The sequence below is a fragment of the Acinonyx jubatus genome, chromosome E4, assembly GCF_027475565.1.
Source record: "Acinonyx jubatus isolate Ajub_Pintada_27869175 chromosome E4, VMU_Ajub_asm_v1.0, whole genome shotgun sequence".
In the NCBI taxonomy this organism is placed as follows: Eukaryota; Metazoa; Chordata; class Mammalia; order Carnivora; family Felidae; genus Acinonyx; species Acinonyx jubatus.
In genome coordinates this window covers 333,908-356,118 of record NC_069395.1, presented here as the reverse complement: position 1 = coordinate 356,118, position 22,211 = coordinate 333,908, and the positions used below count along the sequence as shown (strand labels likewise).

General features: G+C 44.4%; 1 protein-coding gene across 3 annotated transcripts in view; it reads left to right on the top strand.

The window, feature by feature from the left end:
• GATAD2B (GATA zinc finger domain containing 2B) overlaps positions 1-22,211 on the top strand; it is an 86,076-nt gene that overhangs the window by 57,491 nt on the left and 6,374 nt on the right. For all 3 annotated transcript variants that reach the window (XM_053209341.1, XM_053209340.1, XM_027048601.2), the window contains exons 2-7: positions 12,425-12,760; positions 17,796-17,925; positions 20,000-20,131; positions 20,436-20,567; positions 20,939-21,109; positions 21,615-21,930. In XM_053209341.1, the coding sequence (XP_053065316.1) occupies positions 12,426-12,760; positions 17,796-17,925; positions 20,000-20,131; positions 20,436-20,567; positions 20,939-21,109; positions 21,615-21,930 (1,216 nt within the window). In that variant the 5' untranslated portion in view covers position 12,425. The remainder of the gene's footprint in view (positions 1-12,424; positions 12,761-17,795; positions 17,926-19,999; positions 20,132-20,435; positions 20,568-20,938; positions 21,110-21,614; positions 21,931-22,211) is intronic.

Sequence of the window (22,211 nt, the reverse complement as noted above, 5' to 3'; positions counted from 1 at the left end):
TGGAGAATGGGTTACTAATCTGTATGTTTTTCTTGCGGTGTTCCACAGCAGTTAAATAAACTAGAGCTTCGTGCATTCACTTGGATAAATTTTAAATATTAAAAAAACTGAATATTGAAAAGCAAATGAAAAAGATATATACAAGCACTACTTTTTTTTAAGTTTATTTTGAGGGAGAGAGTGAAAGTGAGGGAGCGGCAGAGAGCGAGAGGGAGAGGATCCCAAGCAAGCTCCACACCATCAGCACAGAGCCCAGCGTGGGGCTCAAACCCACGAACCGCGAGATCATAACCTGAGCCAAAGTCAGGAGTCCAGCCCTTAGCCGACGGAGCCACCCAGGTGCCCCTACAAGAGCTACTTTTTAAACTATAAAAACTCACAAACTATACTGTATGTTATTTAAGGGTATATATAGCCGTAATCTTATGAAAATGTTCATAGAAATGATAAATCCACCCTAATGCCCCTGGGGAGAGAAGGAGAAGAGAGGGTAGAGAACGGTTTGGACATGAAGTTACACAGAGTGCTTCGACTGTATCTATAGTGTTGAATTTCTCTCTTTGCCCTCCCCTGCTCTTGCTCGCGCGCTCTCTCTCTCTCAAAGTAAATAAATACATTTTAACAAAAAATGGGGAAAAGACAAGAACAGAGAGTTTTCACAAAGGAGGATTTACATATGGCAGATAAACACACAAAGAGACAATCGACATCATTAGCCATTAGAGAAATGCATGTGGAAACTGTAGTGAGCTACCACTCCAGAACTCTCAGAGTGGCTGAAATAAAGAATGAGGGTAGCATCAAATGCCGGTGAGGATGTGGAGAAACTCAACTTCTCAACCACTGCTTACGGGGACATGTGACGATGTAACCACACTGGAAAACGCATTAGTGGTTTCTTCTGAAACTGGACATTGGGGCAGGTTAGGCATTCAAGTCTTGATTTCGGCTCAGGTCATGATCTCGTAGTTCATGAGTTCAAGCCCCGCACTGGGCTCAGGCCTGCTTGGGATTTTCTCTCGCTCGGTCTCCCTCTCTCTCTGCCCTTTCCCTACTCATTCTCTCTAAATAAATAAATAAACTTTAAAAAATTTTTAATTAAACAGTAATCTGCCATATTACTGAGCAGCCACTCTCTTAAGCATTTACCCCAGAAAAATGAAAGCTTACGTTTCTGCAAAAACTTGTGTATGAATGTCCATCACAGCTTTATTTGTTATAGCAAAAAAAACAAAAACAAACTAGAAACAACTCTGTTGTCCTTCAGCAGGTGAATAAATAATGGTACATTCATATATCATGGACTACTAGTCAGCAGTAAAAAGAAACAAACTGTTGGTATGTGCAACAACTTGGATGAATCTCAAGAGAATTCTACTAAAAGCCATTTTTAAAAAGCCAACCTCAGGGGCACCTGGGTACCTCAGTCAGTTAAGCGTCCAAGTCTCCTGATCTCTGCTTAGGTCTTGATCTCAGGGTCGTGTGTTCAAGCCCCGTGTTGGTTTCCATACTGGGCATGGAGCCTACTTAATTAATAAAAAAAAGGGCGCCTGGGTGGCGCAGTCGGTTAAGCGTCCGACTTCAGCCAGGTCACGATCTCGCGGTCCGTGAGTTTGAGCCCCGCGTCAGGCTCTGGGCTGATGGCTCAGAGCCTGGAGCCTGTTTCTGATTCTGTGTCTCCCTCTCTCTCTCTGCCCCTCCCCCGTTCATGCTCTGTCTCTCTCTGTCCCAAAAATAAACAAACGTTGAAAAAAAATTTTTTTTAATTAATTAAAAAAAAAAAAAACAACCTCTGAGTTGTATAGTGTGTGGTTCCCATTGTATCTGTGAAAAGATGGAATTTTCGGTATGGAAAACAGATTGGTGGTCATCAGGGTTTGGGATGTGGTTTGGAGGTGGTAAAAGGGTGGATATGGTTATCAAGTGGCAGCAGGAGGGGCCCTTGAGATGATGGAAATGTTGACTCTAATGGATAAATGCACCTACAAATGTTGGTAACGTTGTGTAGAATGAAATAAGCACAAATGAATCCAAGTAAACCTGGAGAAGATCTATAGATTAAATGGGACTCCTGGGTGACTCAGTCGGTTAAGCATTCGACTTCGGCTCAGGTCACGATCTCACAGTTCGTGAGTTCGAGCCCCACATTGGGCTCTGTGCTGACCGCTCAGAGCCTGGAGCCTGCAGCCTGCTTTAGATTCTTCTCTCCCTCTGTCTCTCTGCCCTTCCCCCACTCATGCTCTGTCTCTCTCTCAAAAATAAACATTAGAAAAAAAATTTTTTTTAGGGGTGCCTGGGTGGCTCAGTCAGTTGAGCATCAGGCTTCAGCTCAGGTCATGATCTCACAGTTTGTGGGTTCGAGCCCCGCATCAGGCTCTGTGCTGACAACTTAGAGCTTGGAGCCTGCTTCTGATTCTGTGTCTCCCTCTGTCTCTCTGCTCCTTCCCCACTCCTGTTCTGTCTCTCTCTTTCTCCTTCAAAAATAAACAAAAACATTAAAAAAAATTACAAAAAAAATTTTTTTTTAAATAAAAAGTCTTTAGGGGCTCCTGGGTGGCTCGGTCGGTTAAGCATCCGACTTCAGCTCAGGTCCTGATCTCGTGGTCCGTGAGTTTGAGCCCCGCATCGGGCTCTGTGCTGACAGCTCAGAGCCTGGAGCCTGTTTCAGATTCTGTGTCTCCCTCTCTCTCTGCCCCTCCCCCGTTCATGCTCTGTCTCTCTCTGTCTCAAAAATAAATAAAAACGTTAAAAATAAATAAATAAATAAATAAATAAATAAAAATTAAAAAAAATAAAAAGTCTTTAGATTTGTGGGTACCTGGCATATGACTCTTGATCTCGGGGTTGTGAATTCAAGCCCTGTGTTGGGTGTGGAGATTACTAAAAAAAAAATTAAGTTAAAGTCTTCAGATTAAGGCAAGTATTAGAATTCATGAGAAGGGTATATTTATTTTATATACAGTAAAACCATGGATTGCGAGTAACTTGTTCTGTGAGTGTTCCGCAAGACGAGCCAACATTTCTAATAAATTTTAACTTGATAAATGAGCGATGCCTTGCCCTATGAGTAGTATGTCACACCAAATGTCACATGATCACAACTAATGGCCCCCATGCAGAAAAGCGTTGAAAAGAAAGGCAGTGAGAAGGAGATGATTATGGTGGAAGTTAAGGAAATCATCAAGAAGTACAAACAAGGTATACAAGTGACCAAAATTGCAAGATTTGATAAGAAGTCGGCGTCAACCATTTGCACAGTATTAAAGAAGAAATAGGGAGCCAAATGCAGCAAAAGGAGTCACGAGATTATCAAAGCAACGGCCAGGTGTTCTGGAAGATGTAGAAAAGTTGCTTCTGATTTTGATAAATGAGAAGCAACTAGCAGGTGACACTGTGACCCAGAACTTTATCTGTGAGAAGGCAAAGGCCTTGTACACCGACCTCATAAGTAAACTGCCAGGTATGTCAACAGAAAACAAAGAAGCCTTCAAAGCAAGCAGGGGATGGTTTGATAACTTTAAGTGGCATCTGTAGTGTTGTGAGGCACACAGAGACTTGAGTTTGGACGCTAAGGCAGCTGAGGTGTTCGCTACCGAGTTCCAGAAGCTCACAGCTTCTGAGTGTTACCTGCCAGAGCAAGTTTTTAACTGTGATGAGATGGGGCTTTTTTGGAAAGAGATGCCAAAGAGGATGTACATTACAGAAGAAGAGAATGTAATGCCCGTCACAAGCCCGTGAAAGACCGTTTCACCCTCTTGTTTTGTACTAATGCAAGTGGGGGTTTCAAAGTCTCATTCCAAGAATCCACAAGCTTTCAAGAAATGCAAGGTGCAGAAGAATCAGTTAAATGTTCTGTGTGGGTCCAACAGCAAGGCTTGGGTCACTCGTATGTTGTTCGTTGAGTGGATCAATGAGGGCTTCGGTCCTGCAGTGAAGAAATACCTTTTAGAAAAGAATCTGCCACCCAAAGCCTTGCTGGTTATGGGTAATACTCATACTCAGCCTCCAGGCTTTGAGGACGACTTACTGGAGGAATTCGAGTTCATTAAGGTCAAGTTCCTTCCTCCCAACACCACTCCAGTCCTCCAGCCCATGGATCAGCAAGTCATTTCAAACTTTAAAAAGCTTTACACCACAGCACTACTTCAGGGATGCTTCAAGGTGACTGAAGGAACAAACCTTACCCTCCGAGAGTTTGGGAAAAATTGTTTCCACATGGTGAACTACTGCCTGAAGATCATGGATAAAGCCTGGGATGGGGTCACCAAGAGAACCCTCAGTTCTGCTTGGAGAAAATTGTGGCCTGGTTGTGTTCTTGGGCTTGACTTAGAGGGGTTTGCTCATGAACAGCAGCCGCCAGTTGTCGATGAAACTGTGTCCTTAGGGAAGACCAGGGGACTGGAGGTGAATGAGGACGACAGTCGGGAGCTGGTGGAAGAGCATGGCCAGGAGCCGACACCGACAGACTGATGGGTCTGCATCGCAAGCAGCAGCAAGAGGTTATGGGGGAGATCTAGTCTGCAGGGGAGGAGGAGAAAAAGTCCGAAGAATCCCTCACTTCAAATGAGATTAGGGAGATGTGTAAAATGTGGGAAACAGTGAAACATTCTGTAGAAAAGCACCACCCAAATAAGGCTGCAGCAGTGTGAGCAATGAATCTGTTTAATGACAATGCAATGTCCCATTTCCGTGAAATCCTCAAAAGGATGCAAGAGTAAGTGTCATTGGATAGGTTCCTTGTTAAAGGTGCACGAAAAGAAAAGGATTCTGTTGAGCCAATAGATAGGAATTCCATTAGTGATAGTGAAAGTCGTCCTACCCAATAACCCTCCTCTCTCTCTTGTCTCCTTCACACCAGCCATGAAGGTTTTCAAAGGTAAGTGTAGGTTAATTTGTTTATTTTTCTTTATATTTTCTTTATTATTTTGTATTACAGCATTGTAATCATTTTTATATGAATCTTTTTTGGTTGTGGAACAAATCATCTGAGTTTCCATTATTTCTAATGTGGAAATTTGCTTTGATATACAAATGCTTTGGATTACAGGCATGCTTCTGGAATGAGTTATGCTCACAAACCAAGGTTTTACTGTATATCTTACACATACGTGTGTATTATATATAATATATAAAATATATATTACGTATAAATATATAAAACATATAAGGATGAGTATATATATGGGTGTATAATATTTTAAGTGAAATATTTTCATTTCTACTTAGAATTTTTAAACCAAAGTATTTTATTTATATTAATTTTTTTATGTTTATTTATATTTGCGAGAGAGAGCACATGCATGCATGGGCCAGGGACAGAGAGAGAGGGAAAGAGAGAATGCCAAGCAGACTCTGCACTTTCAGCGCAGAGCCCAACGTGGAACTCAAACTACCGAACCGTGAAATCATGACCTGAGCCAAAATCAAGGGCTGGTCGCTTAACTGACAGCCACCCAGATGCCCTCAAAATATTTTTAACTTTTTTTTAAAGGGATACCTGGTTGCCCCAGTTGGATAACCATGCGACTCGTGATCCTCTGGGTTATGAGTTCAAGTCCCATGTTGGGTGTAGAGCTTTTTTTTTTTTTTTTTTTAAAGTAAGTTCTGCATCCAACATGGGGCTTGAACTCATGGCCCTGGGATTAAGAGTTGCATGCTTCACTGACTGAGCTAGCCAGATGCCCCAGAACAACTTATTTTTATGTGTTAAAGAAATACTGTTTTACTTTTATATAACTACAGGCTTAAGTTTTATCAGTTTTGAAAATTGGGGTTTTTCTAACTTAACTGACAAAAGTTTTCTGTTATCCTGTGATGTGATTTAGTGCGAGAGCAAATAGAAAGGGCTTATGCATTGCCTAGTGCACAGCAGGCATTCGGTAGATGTTAATTCAGTTTGCTCATCCCTCCAGCCTCTTCTCTCTCAGGCTCCTCTGAGTCTTTGCTGCAGACCTGGATTCTGGTTTGGCGTTAACAGTAAGATGGAAACTTGACAAGCATGGGTCTAGAGCTGTGTTACCATCTGGCCATTCTTGTTTTTTAAAACAGCAGCAGATTTAAAGCTGGGCATTTTTGAGGGCACCTGTGTGGCTCAGTCAGTTAAAGTGTCAGACTCTTGATTTCAGCTCAGGTCATGATCTCACGGTCATGCAGTCGACCCCCACATTGGACTCCAAGCTGGGTGTGGATCCTGTTTAAGATTCTCTCTCTCTCTCCCTTTGCACCCCCTACCCTGCCCCTTGCACGCGTTCTCTCTTGCACTCTCTCTCTCTCTCAAAAGATAAATAAAATAAAGCTGGGCATTTTTGTGCTATAATTGTTGGACATAATTAACTACTGTCTTCCTGGAACTCTCCTTTACTTTGTTGATGTGTCTGGTTTTCCTGGTTTTCCCCCAGCCCTCTGGCTATTTCTTAGTTTCCTCTGACCAACCAACCCTTAAATGTAAGTATTGCCTAAGGTTCTATCCTTGGCCCTCTTTTCGAGTGATTATATATTAATTTTTTTTCTGGGCAGTTTCACTTACTGCCCATACATTACTTCCATTACCTCTTCTACCTGTCCAAATATTTATCTCCGCTCTGGCCCAAGTGCTGGCTCTTCTGTTTGTTTGCCATGTATCCACCTGTTTTTTGGATATGTCCACCTTGATTCCACATGGCACTTCTTTTTTTTTTTTTTTTTTTAACGTTTATTTATTTTTGAGACAGAGACAGAGCATGAACGGGGGAGGGTCAGAGAGAGAGGGAGACACAGAATCTGAAACAGGCTCCAGGCTCTGAGCTGTCAGCACAGAGCCCGATGCGGGGCTCGAACTCACGGACCGCGAGATCGTGACCTGAGCCGAAGTCGGCCGCTTAACCGACTGAGCCACCCAGGCGCCCCCACATGGCACTTCTGACAGTCTTCCATTAAGATATTTTCAGTTTAGGTAACAGAACAGAGAACCTAGCTTATACTGGCTTAAACATTAAGGGAGTTTATTGGTCTGTGTAACTGGAATCCAGAAACTAGCTTCAGGGCAGTTTGATGTGGCGCAGCTGTGTGATTAGCTCCCATCTCGGTGTTCTGCTGTGCGCAGTGTCTGCTTTATCTGCAGGCTGCTGCCTGCCTTCCCTCATGGTCACAAGATGGCTGCCAGCAGCAACATGCCAGGACTGCATATGTTCACACTCACATTCCGGAGAAGAGACTATAGGAGCTGGGGACTGAGATTTAAAAGTCAGGGATGAGTCCCAGACTTCTAACTTTTGCATCTAGATGAATTCAGTCCTCTTCATTGAAACATAAAGGCAGAGAAGATGGATTCCTGGGAACATCCAAATCCTTACTTCAGTTACATGCACATCTGTCTCCTATTGGGTTGAAATTGTTAAAAGACAGTGACCTAATCCTTTTTCACCTCAATTCCTAACAGCTTAACAGCTAACCCTATACCTGGCACATAGTATATATACATAGTATTTGTGGGGGGTGATAGACGGATATGCACATTCACAGATACCCAACCTTGCTTCTCAGAATTCTCCAGCTCTGATACATCCCTCTGTATAATGGATTCTTGAAGTGAGCTGCACCTGCATTGGGACTCCAGATTCACTCGGTCTAAAGCTTTGCAGTCTTGGGATACTTGATTTAACATTTTCCCAGCTGTAAAGTAAGGCTAATACCACTTGCTTAGTAACTCGTTAAGGAAATTTAAATAACACATGGTAAGTGCCTAGCAGTGTGTTTGGCTTTTAAGTAGGTACTTAAGAAAGATTAGCGTTATCATTAGCAGCCCAGAAGAAACAAACAAACAAAAAAACTGGGTACACATTAAACGGCAAAATACAACATTTATTTTACAGGAAATTAACTTTTTACTTTATTTTAAGTGGGCTCTATGCTAAATGTGGGGCTTGAGCTCACAACCCTGAGATTAAGCATTGCACTCTCCACTGACTGAGCCAGCCAGGCGCCCCTATTTTATAGAATTTTTGTTTGGCTTTTTGGAGAGGAATTTTTGTGTGACAAGTTTATATTGAATATTATTTTCACAGCTTTATGGAGTATAATTTAAGTTTATGGTTTAGTGATTTTTTTTTTTTTTAGTAAGTATACAGAGTTGTAAAGCTATTACCACAATCCAGGTTTAGAACATTTCCATAACCCAAAAGGATCTCTTGTGCCATTTTTAATTTGTCTGTTACATTGGATTTTTTTTCATTGTGGCAAAATATACATAACACAAAATTTACCATTTCCCCCCTTCTTTCCCTTTTTGTTTTCCTTTTCCTTTTTAATTTTTTCCCAAAATTTAACATTTTAACCATTTTTAACTATATAATTCAGTGGCTGGCTTTAAGTACATTCACATTGTTGTGAAACCATCACCGCTGTCCATTTTAAGAACTTTTTCTTCACCCCAGAGACTCTGTTCCTGTTAAATCCTAGCTCCTCATTGCCCTTTTGCCACCCCCAGACATGGGTAGTCTCTAATCTACTTTCTGTCTCTCTGAATTTGCCTATTCTAGGTACCTTATATAAGTGGAACCATAAAATATCTGTCCGTCTGTATTTGGCTTACTTCACTTTGCATGATGTTTTCAAGATTCATCCATGTTTCATTGGATTTTGAGACAGGCCCAGCTATGAACACATAAAGTTGGAGATTACAATAAGATCAGTAAAGTCAAGAATGGGCAAGGAAAATTTGGTCAGAGTTCTCAAACGATCTCTTGGGAAAGATTAAGTACCTTAGACAATCAAATATCTGGTTCTGGTTTCTTCCAACTTTCAGTGTATCCATTTATTTCATTAGAGTATGATAAAAGGGAATTACCTGAGCAGTATTCAACTGTTTGTATAACCGTTCGAGAAGCCAGGATAATGATGCCTTCCCAAACTCCATTCAACTCTAGGTTATCGAGTTTTGTTGCTTTGTCTTCTGATTTCAGTGCTCACAAATATAATTTGTCTCAAAACTTAGAACACAGTACCATATTAATTTGCATTTGTATATCTTGCTGTGTGCTTTTCTGGAGTATTTTTTGCATCTAGGTGTATGATCAGTTGAGTAACAGACTTTTCCCACCTACAACTCCCCATGAGATTCTTAGTGGTGCTCTCAATATGAGGTGTCCATCAAGTTACCTGGAACACTGTTACTGTGGAGTTAGAGCCTAACTCTTGCTGTTCTGTAGTACTGAGCTTTCCAGTTTCCACCTGGGGGTATTTTTCAGAGGTATACCACTTTAGAAATAACACACACCATGGGGCGCCTGGGTGGCTCATTCGGTTAAGCACCAGACTCTTGATTTCAGTTCAGGTCATGATCTCACGGTTCCTGGGATCAAGCCCCAAGTCGGGCTCTGCAGTGACAGCGTGGAGCCTGCTTGGGATTCTTTCTCTCCCTCTCTCTCTGCCCCTCCTCTGCTTGTGAGCACACACATGCACTCACTAAATAAACATCTCTCTCTTTCTCTAAATAATAAACATTAAACAAAAAAAGAAATAACACAGATCCTTAGGGGGACCTGTAGCTACAGAATGTCTGTATGTTCTATAACATGTCTGTCTGAAGCTGTTAGAACAAAGAGGATATGGAGAAGTTGGAACCCTCCCCCCCACGCTGCTGGCAGTGACACAGAATGGTGCTGCTGCTTTGGAAAGCAGCCTAACGCTTCTTAATGTTGAACAAAGAGCTGCCACAGGGCCCAACAGTTCATTCCTAAGTGTACACCCAAGAGAACTGAAAACACGTTCACACGAAAACTTGTACACAAAAGTTCACAGCAGCTTTGTTCATAATAGCAAAAAGGGGGGAAAATCAAATGTCCACCAACTGATAAGTGGATAAACAAGTAGATTATCATTTGGCCGTGAAAAGATACCAAGTACAAACACACGCTTCAAACACGAATGAACCTTAAAAACATGATGCTCAATGAAGGAAGCCAGTCACAAAAGATCATATATTGTATGACTTCATTTATACGAAAAGTCCAAAACAGGCAAATTAGGAACAAAAAGTAAATTAGTTGGGGGCAGAGAGACTGCTAATGGATATGGGTTTTCTAGGGGGGAGATGATAAAAATGTTCTAATATTGATTGTGGCAGTGGTTACACAACTCTGAATCAAAACCACTGAAGTATGCACTTTAAAAAGGTGGATTATGTGATGTGTGAATTATGTCTCAATAAGCCTGAGCTTTTAAAAAGAATTAGGGGCACCTGGGTGGCTCAGTCGGTTAAGTGTCCTACTTTTGACTCAGGTCATGATCGCACTGTTTGAGCCCCACGTTGGGCTCCGTGCTGACAGCTCGGAGCCCGGAGCCTGCTTCGGATTCTGTGTCTCCCTCTCTCTCTGCCCTTACCCTGCTTGCGCTCTGTCGCTGTCCCAAAAATAAATAAACATTAAAAAACGATTTTTTTAAGAGAGAATTAAGAAACGTTACCGAAAAACTCAGAGATCTAGCTTCTGATTTTTTTTTTCTGATCTCCAAAATGTCTGTTTCCTTTTGTTGAATACTTTTATTGGCTACTCTTCTTTTTTTTTTTTTGTCATACCCAGAAAAGGATCAAATAGCTCTTATTTTACTCCTCACTGCAAGAAGGAAGACGCTTCAGAGGGCGCATGGGTGGCTCAGTCAGTTAGGCATCGGACTTCGGCTCAGGTTGTGATCTCACGGTTTGTGGGTTCGGGCCCCGTGTGCAGCTTTGTGCAGGCGGCTCAGAACCTGGAGCCTGCTTCAGATTCTGTGTCTCCCCCTCTCTCTGCCCCTCCCATGCTCATGCTCTGTCTCTCAATAATAAATAAATGTTAAAAGAAAAAAATTTAAAAAAAAAGGAAGATGCCTCAAGCACATACATATTTTTCTTTTCAAGAGCACCAGTTAACATTTATAGTCTTCTCTGTCCTGCTACTTAAGTCTGTGTATCATTGGGCCTCATGTCGTATCTTCAAGTATAGAGGAGGTCATAACCCTAGGGCATAGAAATTTAATTTTGTTGAGCATCTTCATGGGGTATCTTCAAGCCCCACGTCAGGCTCTGCTGGCAGTTCAGAGCCTGCTTGGGATTCTGTCTCCCTCTCTCTCTGTCCCTCCCCTGCTTGCTGTGTGTCTCTGTCTCAAATAAAAATAAAACTTAAAAAAAAAAAAAAACAGTTAAATTTTGTTGAGCACCTTCTAAGTACCCACTTTTACAGATAAGATTGAGATTTAGGGAGGTAAAGTAACTTAGTAAATATTTGATCTTATAAATGTAATTAGCAGTTTGAGCCTATGTTTCTAGACTCAAAAAATTTTCTTTCCACTGCCTCGTTGCCATTTCCTACCAGGAAAACAGCCCTGGATTTTAAAGTGTGGAAGAAGTTCTGTATTTAGATTTTGTTAGTGTAAAAAAATCAAAGTGAGAAGGGAAAATGATAATTTTCTTGCCTTTAAGCTGCATAAATAGAGAAAGTATTCCCTCCTATCAGCCTAAACACCTGAATCTTTCATTAAAGCCAGGTATCTTAAGATACTGACTCTATCTGTATAGCCTTGAGGCGGATAACTGTGGGCCCTTCTGATTCTTGCTGCTTGCAGACAGTTGAGGCTGCCCGTTAAACGCTCTTTGTTTCGTTCAGCTTTCTCTTTTGTCTCCAATAAGATAAGCCAATGAAAGATATGCCTGAGTGGCCCGAGGAACTTCCCTGTCCATGAAAGAGGTCTTTTCCAGGAGAAGAATTTGGTGTGAGAGGTAAAACCAGTGCGGATGGTTTGAGCATACAGGCACCGCAAAGCAGTCACAAAAGAATGTTTATTTTCTGAGAGATGTAGGCTCTTAATGGACCATCCAGGTGAGTAGAGCGGTGATATAGTCAAGACCTCAACAACTAGAAAACACTTGAGGCTTACTTTCCACTGCTGAAGTTGAGTGGAGAAATCTCCTTTAATACAGGTGTTCTGGGAAAATGGAGTGTTGATATTTACCTCAGTGATTTTTTTTGTTGTTGTTTTTAATTTTTTTTAATGGTTTTATTTAATTTTTAGAGAGGTAGAGTGTGAGCAGGGAAGGAGCAGACAGAGAGGGAGACAGAACCCGAAGCAGGCTCCAGGCTCTGAGCTGTCAGCACCCAGCCCGACGCGGGGCTCAAACTCGTGACCTGTTGAGATCATAACCCGAGCCGAGGTCGGACGCTCAACCGACTGAGCCACCCAGGCGCCCCTAGCTCAGTGATCTTTGAACTTCCATGTAACGATGATTCTTTTTTGGTAAGATCGACACTACGTGGGGCTCAAACTCACAGCCCTAGATCCAGAGTCACATGCTCTACCGACTCAGCCAGCCAGGCGCTCTTGTGATTCTTCCGAATACCTTTACCACCCATCCTCTTTCTTTACGGACTGTTTAAGGGATTGTGTTCCGATCTCACTTGTATTTTCCTTCCCACAGGATGGATAGGGTGACAGAAGATGCTCTTCGCCTGAACCTGTTGAAGCGGAGCTTGGACCCGGCAGATGAGCGAGACGATGTCCTGGCTAAGCGACTCAAAATGGAGGGGCACGAGGCCATGGAACGCCTGAAGATGCTGGCGCTGCTCAAACGGAAGGATCTGGCAAATCTCGATGTGCCACATGAGTTGCCCACCAAACAGGATGGCAGTGGTGTCAAGGGCTATGAAGAGAAACTCAATGGGAATCTCAGGCCTCATGGTGACACCAGGACTGCTGGAAGGCCAGGCAAAGAAAACATCAGCGATGAGCCTGTGGATATGAGTGCCAGGCGGAGGTATGGCTCAGGTCGGCTGCCTCCGGCAATAGGGTCTTCTCGTAAACAATGGAAATGGAGTGGAAAAGGAAAGAATTCCAATGAGAGGAGGTGTTTTTCATCCTAAACCTCCTTGAGAGAAAATGTATGTGTGCCATCTGGCTTGACCGTAAATTCCTCTCATTTCCAGATGAAACTCGGTGCCTCATGTATTTGCTTAGTATACAGAGAATCCTATAGCTTGTGCCCTTAAGATAAAGTGGTCATCTCTGGATGGAGGAGGCACCATAAAGCTGATAATGCCCGTGGGAAGTGAGATAACACGCGCTCCACTCTGATCTTACAGCCATTTTAGGAGGGCCTCAGTCTTTTCTTCAGACCATCCTGAGAGGTTTAGAATGTTTGTTCTGGAGTCCCAGCTTCTAGTACATCCAGAAGCATGGGGCTGGCTTCTCTTGTGTGAACAGGGCAGTCGTCTTCATGTGGCAGTTCTCTCCGTTCTTGCTTTGTGTGTGTACCGCCCCCCGTGGGCTCCACGCACGCATAAGCGTTCATCGTGGTTCACACGCTCGGCTCCTGTGCGCCCGCTCTCACACGCACACATCTTCACGGGGCTTCTCTCGGGCATCCGTCAAGGTTGAGTACTTGAAACAGTGGAGCACGTGCTAAGAAGAGGTACTGGCTGAGCCAGTCGTCCGTCGTGAGAAGACTCACGACTTCCGAGCCAGTGAGTCACAGTGAGACCACCTTCGCTTTGAGAACATTCAGTTTGTTAATTGTTCGGATACAGCTGATAGGGCATGGGAAGTAATCTTTAGTGTCCACTTGCCCTCCTGCTGACCCTGCTGAATTTGTCTTAGGACTGAAGGAGGAGGGAACAGTTACAGCCTTACCTGCGTTTCTTTTCTCCAGATTTTTTGTTTGTTTGTTTGTTTTTTCCTTTTTTTATGTAAGCAGGCTTCATGCCCAATGCAGAGCCCAACACGGGGCTTGAACTCATGACCCTGAGATCAAGACCTGAGCTGAGGGGCGCCTGGGTGGTTCAGTCAGTTAAGCGTCCTGACTTTGGCTTATGTCATAATCTCACAGTTGATGTGTTCGAGCCCCACATCAGGCTCTGTGCTGACAGCTCAGAGCCTGCTTGGGATTCTCTCTCTTCCTCTTTGTCTCTGCCCCTCCCTGACTCGTGCTTTCTGTCTCTCTCAAAAATAAACATTAAGACCTGAGCTGAGATCAAGAGTCCGACGCTTAACTGACTGAACCACCCAGGCGCCCCCACTTTCTCCAGCTTCTAATGTACACTTATAAGTACTATCCCAGGATTATTTTTTTAAGACACACCCAGCGAGGGGACATTATTCTTGGTAATAGCATTTAAAACCCTTAGGAAACTTTAGATAAATTCCCTATTGGCCATAAAATAGGAGAAAAATCCTCAGATAGCTTGGAAGCTATATGTAGTGTGAGCTGAATATTATGAAAGTAGATAAATCCTTAGATCCTTTGGGGGGAAAAAAAAGAAAGCAGATGAATGAGATCATGCCCCTGAGCAACCCACTTGCCCCATAACTACCCTCCCCGCTCTGGAGCAAGTAACTGATCCTACTTGAATGGGGAGGAGGAAGAGGAGAAATGTTGGACGGATTCCTCACATCCCAAATTGGCCCTGAAAGTGCATTTTTCATAGAAGCACTGTCACACATTTTGGTGAGATCTCACTAGTGCTATTACTGGTATTGTACCAAATAAATAAAGTCTGTATTAAAAAGTCAGACTACCTTGAAAACCCTACCATTGCATTTAATTTTATTTTAGAGGAATGAGCTTTGAAACTTGAGCCTCTGGAAACTGGGAGCTGTTTTTAATGGTCTCCAGGAGGGGCTCCTGGGTGGCTCAGTTGGTTGAGTGTCCGACTTCGGCTCAGGTCATGATCTCGCGGTCTGTAGGTTCGAGCCCCGCGTCGGGCTCTGTGCTGACAGCTCGGAGCCCGGAGCCTGCTTCGGATCTGTGTGTCTGTGTGTCTGTCTGTCTGTCTGTCTCTCTCTCTCTCTCTCTCTCTCTCTCTCTCTCTCTCTGCCCCTCCCCCACTCATGCTCTGTCTCTCTCTCTCTGTCAAAAATAAATAAGCATTAAAAAAATAATAATTAAAAAAAATAATAATGGTCTCCAGGAAAAGGGGGTTGATGTAAACAATCTGGATCCCCATTCTACATGGAAAACTAGGCCCTACTGGCCTCTGTCACTCTTCTTCCCTTTCCCCAGATACACTGACAGTTATTTCTACTTAGCCCCAAGCTTTTTCTAAGAATGAATGGGATTGATAGATTGTTCAGCAAGGAGAGCAACAGTTTCTTTGATATGGACAAAAGGAGAGAATTTAAAAGCAGAAATAATGAAGAGCCCGTGGTATCAGTGATAGCCACATCATAATCGTCATCAGTTGGACAGGTTACAAACTATATGAAATCAGGTGTATGTGAAACCAGCGTTTGCTTATGTTTTGGAATGCTAGAAAAACAGAGCAGTTTTCTTTCTGTTTAGTTGTTTTTACTACCAGAAGGAGGATCAGGAGGTACACAGCTTTTGGGAACCTGCCAGTCTGAGTCGTGAGTGACGTCAGCAACAAGTCAGGCTTTTAGTAATCTCTCTCCGATGGCTGGAGTTTCATACTTAAGAACGTCAAATGATGTAAATCACATACATGTTTGGGAAAGTGGAAAAATCATTTCTGTTCCTGGAAAGTTTAATAAATGAGACCAGAATCCCAGGTCACAAGTAAAAAAACAAACAAACAAAAAACTTGAAGAATGGGACAAAACCTGGGCCTCACCTGGCCTGTGCTGCACCTGATGTGGGTCTGATCACATCCAGGAGTACAATCTCAGGGTTGTTCTCAGAGACAACTTCCCAGCAAATGCCGCTCATTTCCACAGCCTCCATCCAGGAATGGCTCTGCCTGTCTTGTTGCTGAGCCACCCCGAAGCAGCAGGAGGCACTCATTTGAGCAAGGAGGAGTCCCTTAGCTTCGAGATAGTCTTGATGCATGTATCCAGCCCTGAACAGAATGGAAGGAGATTGGGACTGTTGGTGTGAATAAACATTGGAGAACCAAGTGAAAGTAGAAATCTACCAGCTCTCAAAATCATTCACCCATGTTGGTGTCAGGGATGGGGGGGGGAGGGGGGGGGCAAGAATGAAGGAATGTAGAAATGAGAAAATCACCAGAAAATGAATTCAGGTCAGCTTGACCGTTACTCCAGCATTGTGGGGTTAGGGAAAGAAAGGCTCTTCTCCCTCTAGTGGCTTCTTTTTCTGTGACCCCACACGCTCAGCTGCCTGGGACCAGTGCTTGTAGAGCAATCCAGACAAACCTAATGGTTTCCAAGACAGTCGTGTGTGTCATTCTGTGCCTCTGTTTTATGTTTTCAGCTAAATTTGGTTTATTTTACTTTTTTTTTTTTTTTTTTTTTTTTAATTTTAGAGAGCGTGTGAGCGGGGGAGAAGGGCAGAGGGGGAGAGAGAGAATCCCAAGCAGGCTCTGTGCTTAGTTTGGAACAGAACCCAACAAGGAGCTTGGTCCCATGACCCTGGGATCATGACCTGATCTGAGATCAAGTCAGATGCTCAACCAGCTGAGCCTTCCAGATGCCCCAAATTTGGTTGATTTTAGTAATTCAGCCCAGTTGAGAAATTGAATGCCTAACCCAACTATCCAGGGTGTTTTGTTCAAAGCCCCTGGGCATCCATGTCCCAACAGCAGCTGAGACAAGAGACCCAGAGAAATGGTAGAAAGGCTCTCAGGACTAAAGGTCTGTGGGTGTTAAGGATTTGGGTTTCATGTTTAAGAACTAAAACACATTGCTTTTAAGTCTGTGTATTCCTAACTGTATTGAAGAACTCAAGGAAGTAGGGTCTGGGAAGATACCTTTGAGTTAAGAAATCAGAGTTAGGGGGTACCTGGGTGACTCAGTCGGTTAATCCAGCACAGGTCATGATCTCACGGTTCGTGAGTTCAAGACCCATGTCAGGCTGTGTGCTGACAGCCCAGAGCCTGGAGCCTGCTTCACATTCTGTGTTTCTCTCTCTGCCCCTCCCCAGCTTGCACTGTGTCTCTGTCTCTCTGAAAAATAAATAAACATTAATTTTTGTTTTGTTTTTTGTTTTTAAGAAATCAGAGAGTTAAAAGATGTGGTCATTGGTTTGGGAACCTGAGGCATTCAGAATTTCCAGAATTCTGGCCATCCAGCTCTTAGGGAGTGCCATTTTTATCATCTCAGAGAAATAAGTATGATGCTTGTAACTAGCCCCAAAAGACCAAAACCACAATTGTCTAATAAGTGAGAACTGAAATACAGGGGAGCCGGTGAGGAGGATTTAAGATTTCAAAGTCGTTTCTGGAGAGTTTATTTTTGAGGGAAGATGCTGAGTACGAATCTGGTAAGTGGATGCAGGTTCCAGGGATGCGGTTTAGGAGTTCCGGTCTGCCAGGAGCTGTAGACTTGGCCCGGTCCTTCTCCTCAGGCCGCTGGCACAGCGCCTTCTTGTGTCTTAACTTGGGCTGCCGCTGGGGTCGTCCTGTAAGCTCCTCTCTGTCAACCCTCATGCAGCCAGGGCCGCGCGGCGCAGGGCGGACCGAGCTGCCTCCGCAGCAGCGGGCGTTCCGTACCTAAGCTCTGCCCTTGCCCTTCTTCCTCCGCCAGGCTGGCCGTTCCCTGCTTGAGCCTCTGCGTGACTAATGAGACACCCCAGAGGGAAGTGAGATACAGGGGAAGCATTTAGAGTCTTGATTCCAACGGACGTGATAAGAACACTCACCTCTCACTCCCATTTCTGAAGCCAGTCACGGTGTGTCTGGTCCCTGCACAAGGAATTCAGATGGAGAGCACACTTGCTGAGGATTTGTCACCACTCACATCTTGGTGTCGTCTGTGTCCTAAGATTTGAATCTCCTGAGTGAACGGAGACAGACCTAAGTTCCCTTGGATTTCTTTGTTCAGCGTGCAGAAGAAGTTTTCTTAATTGTTGAAATACCTTAATTTTTTCTTTTCTTATCTAGTGAGCCAGACCGTGGGAGGCTGACTCCCTCCCCAGACATCATTGTTTTATCTGATAATGAGGCTTCCAGTCCCCGCTCCAGCTCCCGAATGGAAGAAAGACTCAAAGCAGCCAACCTAGAGATGTTCAAGGTAAAAAAAGAGAGAAGAAAGATAAAATGATTTCTTTCTTCATTTTTGCTCCTGTTTAGTTCCCTAAGAGACCCAGTTCTGTTTTTTTTATAATTTACTTTTTTTAAATTTACCATCTTAATAATTTAAGTTTATGTATTTTTGAGAGCGAGAGAGTGTGAGCAAACAGGGGAGTTGCAGAGAGAGAAGGAGAGAGAAAAAAATCCCAAGCAAACTCCATGCTGCCAGGGTACAGCCCGACACGGGGCTCGAACCCATGAACCATGAGATCATGACTTAAGCCGAAATCAAGAGTCAGATACTTGATCGACTGAGCCACCCAGGTGCCCCTATAGTTTACCTTTTGAATCTAAATAACTACCCACAGGGGCACCTGGGTGGCTCAGTCAGTTAAGCGTCCGACTTCGGCTCAGGTCATGATCTCGCAGTCTGTGTGTTCGAGCCCCAGGTCAGGCTCTGTGCTTACAACTTGGAGCCTGGAGCCTGCTTCAGATTCTGTGTCTCCCTCTCTCTCTGCCCCTCCCCTGCTCACATTTTGTCTCTCTTTCTTTCTCTCAAAAATAAATTTTTTCTTAAATAAACAAATAACCTGTTGGTGAAACTTTTTATAAATAATTTCCAGCTTCAAGGGCATTTTATTTATTTACTTTTTACTGTTTTTTGTTTGTTTTTTTGAAAGAGAGCACGTGCACAGGGGAGGGACAGAGGGAGAGTCTTAAGCAGGCTGCACAACCAGTGCAGAGCCTGATGTGGGGTTTCATCTCAGAACCCTGGGGTCACAATTGGAGCCTAAATCAAGAGTCAGGTGCTCAACTCACTGAGCCACTTAGGTGCTACTATTTTTTTTTTTCAAGATTATATTTTTGGGGTGCCTGAGTAGCTCAATCGGTTAAGCATCCGACTTCAACTCAGGTCATGATCTCACAGTTCATGGGTTTGAGCCCGTGTCAGGCTCTGCACTGGTGGTGCAGAGCCTGCTTGGGATTCTCTTTCTCTCTCTCTGCCCCTCCCCCACAAATGCTCTCTCTCTCTCTCTCTCTCTCTCTCTCTCTCTCTCAAAAATGAATACATAAACGTTAAAATATATATATTTTACTTTTATATATTTTTTACTTTTATATATATATATATATACTATACATGTATATAGTATATATGTAGTATATATATATAGTGTGTATAGTATATATATATACACACTATATATATATATATAGTATATAAAAATATATATATATAAATATATATATATTTTATTTTTAAGTAATCTCTACACCCAACATGGGGCTCAAACCCACAACCCTAAGATTAAAAGTCTTGGGTTCCACTGACTGAGCCACCAGCCAGGTGCCCTGAGGGCATGCCCTTTTAGAGGGCATTATGAGAATCAAGTGAAGAAGATAGTGTGACAAAGCATATTCAGTATAATTTATCTTTGGAAAGTGAAAACTCAGTAAGTCACAGAAATAAACTCTTGGCTGGAACCACTGTACCCTGGTTCTCATGATGTGGAGAAACTCCTAAGTTTTTATGTATATCTAGAAGAAACTTGGCTTAATAAGTTCTAGAAACAGTGTTTAAAAATTTTTTATGTTTTATTTATTTATGAGAGAGACAGAGCGTGAGCAGGGGAGGGGCAAAGAGAGAGGGAGACACAGAATCCGAAGCGGGCTCCAGGCTCCGAGCTGTCAGCACAGAGCCCAACGGAGGGGCTTGAACTCACAGACCATGAGGTCATAACCAGAGCTGAAGTCAATGCTTAACCGCCTGAGCCCCCAAGGCACCCCTGGAAACAGTGTTTTCAAGAACAGTTCCCTTTGCATCTCCCTTTGCCCCGTCTTCTATTTTGCCAGGAATCTGGTTGATTAGCATTTATGTTCTGTAAGCATCTTCTGAGCACCTGCTGAATCCCTAGCCCTGAGCTAGATCCAGGGACACAGAGACAGTAATCCCCATTACTACTTCTGCTTCGTGTGCAAGATCCAGAGCTCAGCCCTGGAAGAAGAGACCATCTCGCAGGAAGGGGGACTCTGGGTGCCTGCTCCCGTAGCTGAGGGACCTCGTGTTTCCTTAGGGGAAAGGCATTGAGGAGCGGCAGCAGCTCATCAAGCAGCTGAGGGACGAGCTGCGATTGGAAGAAGCCCGGCTGGTGCTGCTGAAGAAGCTGAGGCAGAGCCAGCTCCAGAAGGAGAACGTAGTCCAGAAGGTACTGACTGCGCCCTGGAAGTAAGGGGCTGGGTCTGACAGTGGCCTCACCCAGGTAGGTTCAACTGGGTGGCCCATTCTTGTCCAGTTCCGTGCTTTTTAGTTTCTAAGAAGAGTGATTTATTTTTTCTTTTTCTTTTTCTTTTTTTTTTTTTTTTAATTGTAGGCCCTAATCAAGAAAACCCTGATTCCATTTTTCTCGGTTTTCCTTCTGGTCAACAGAAGCTTCACACTGGGGATTTTTAAGGTCCAGGAGTGTACCAGACTTCTGCCTCTGTTTCTTCATTCTGTCTTCTCTCCCCCAGACCCCGGTTGTGCAGAACGCGGCGTCCATCGTGCAGCCATCTCCTGCGCATGGGGGACAGCAGGGCCTGTCCAAGCTTCCCTCCCGGCCTGGGGCCCAAGGGGTGGAACCACAGAGTCTGAGAACATTACAGGTGCGTAACCTGCCTTGGGGCCCCGTGTATCCCAGCTCTGGTTTGGGACTTCTGTGACGATCGTAGAAGAACCTGGCCGTGGTAGAGGTGCAGGTGCTGCACACAGTCCCGTTGGTCCCTCCTCGCTGACTGGCTGTGTGTTACTGGGTGGCACAGTGGGACAAGTAATCCTCCTCTTCCCACTGTGGTTTTTCTTCTCTAGAGGTTTCTAGCTTAGCCCTTTCTCGTCTAGGAGTAGACAGAATTCCCGAGTCTCGCTGTGTTTCTGTTTTTCCACTCAGCTGTGTGTTACAGGCAGTGTTCTCTCTCTAGCATGTTGGTGGAGCGTTTTACCACCTATGACTGCTTCTTTTCTTCTTCTTCCCCCTCAGGGTCACAGTGTCATCCGCTCCGCGACCAGTACCACCCTCCCACATATGTTGATGTCCCAACGTGTTATTGCACCAAACCCAGCCCAGCTACAGGGTCAACGGGGCCCACCTAAGCCTGGCCTTGTACGCACCACAACACCCAACATGAATCCTGCCATCAATTACCAACCGGTGAGAAAGTCCTAATATGGAAACAGAGAAGTCTTTTCTTTGCTTTCCCTGTTGAAAGGACCACAGACCGTACGTTTGGGACATAGAGAAGCTCTAGGACAGCCAGGGTAATTGCGGTAGAGCTTGTATCGATCGTAGTGCCCAGGGTGGAAGCTGGAGGGACTCCCTGGGAGTAGGAGCGGAGAAGGGAGGCTGTACGGCAGAGCGGCAGCAGGCTCACAGCCGCCTGGAGGAAAGCAGCGGGGGTCAGGGGAAGACGAGGCCTGAGGATGTGGGCCAGAGAGCATCCCCCGTGCTTGTGTTCCTCCGCCTCCTAGCTTCTGTCGTTCTCCTTTCCCGTGTGCTGGAGTTCTTCTTCATTGAGGTTGGACACCTCGTCCTTTTTTCTGAGTTTCGGGAAAGCTAAGTTGTCCCAACTCGGCTCAGGTAGTGTTTTCTGCCACTGAAGCAAGAATTCGTCCTTCCCCCGCACCCCGCCACTAACCCTGTGCCCCCTCCATTCCAGCAGTCGAGTTCTTCTGTTCCCTGCCAGCGCACAACATCCTCTGCCATCTATATGAACCTCGCCTCCCACATGCAGCCGGGGACTGTGAACAGGGTGTCCTCACCCCTGCCGAGCCCCAGCGCCATGACCGATGCCGCCAACTCCCAGGCTGCCGCCAAACTGGCTCTTCGCAAACAGCTGGAAAAGACCCTCCTGGAGATTCCGCCGCCTAAACCTCCTGCTCCCCTGCTTCACTTCCTGCCTAGCGCGGCCAATAGCGAGTTCATCTACATGGTGGGCTTGGAAGAAGTCGTACAGAGTGTCATCGACAGCCAAGGTGAGGCTGTTTTTTGTGGTCAGTCTTTTATCTACACAGGAGGTTGCCGAGCCTGATTGACCTGGGCCGCGTATCCCAGGGCGCTGTGTGACGTCAAGTAACCTGTTCTTACTGTTGTCAGACCACCTCCCGTTCCTTACTCGGAAATGCCTTTTGTATGTCTGTATATCTTAGGCTTAACATTTGTATTGTATTTTGTAGATCGTGTATATTTTTGGCAGGGTATCGTTTGGTCCTTTTCAGTGGTGCCCAGCACGATGTATACACAATTTGGTGACTAG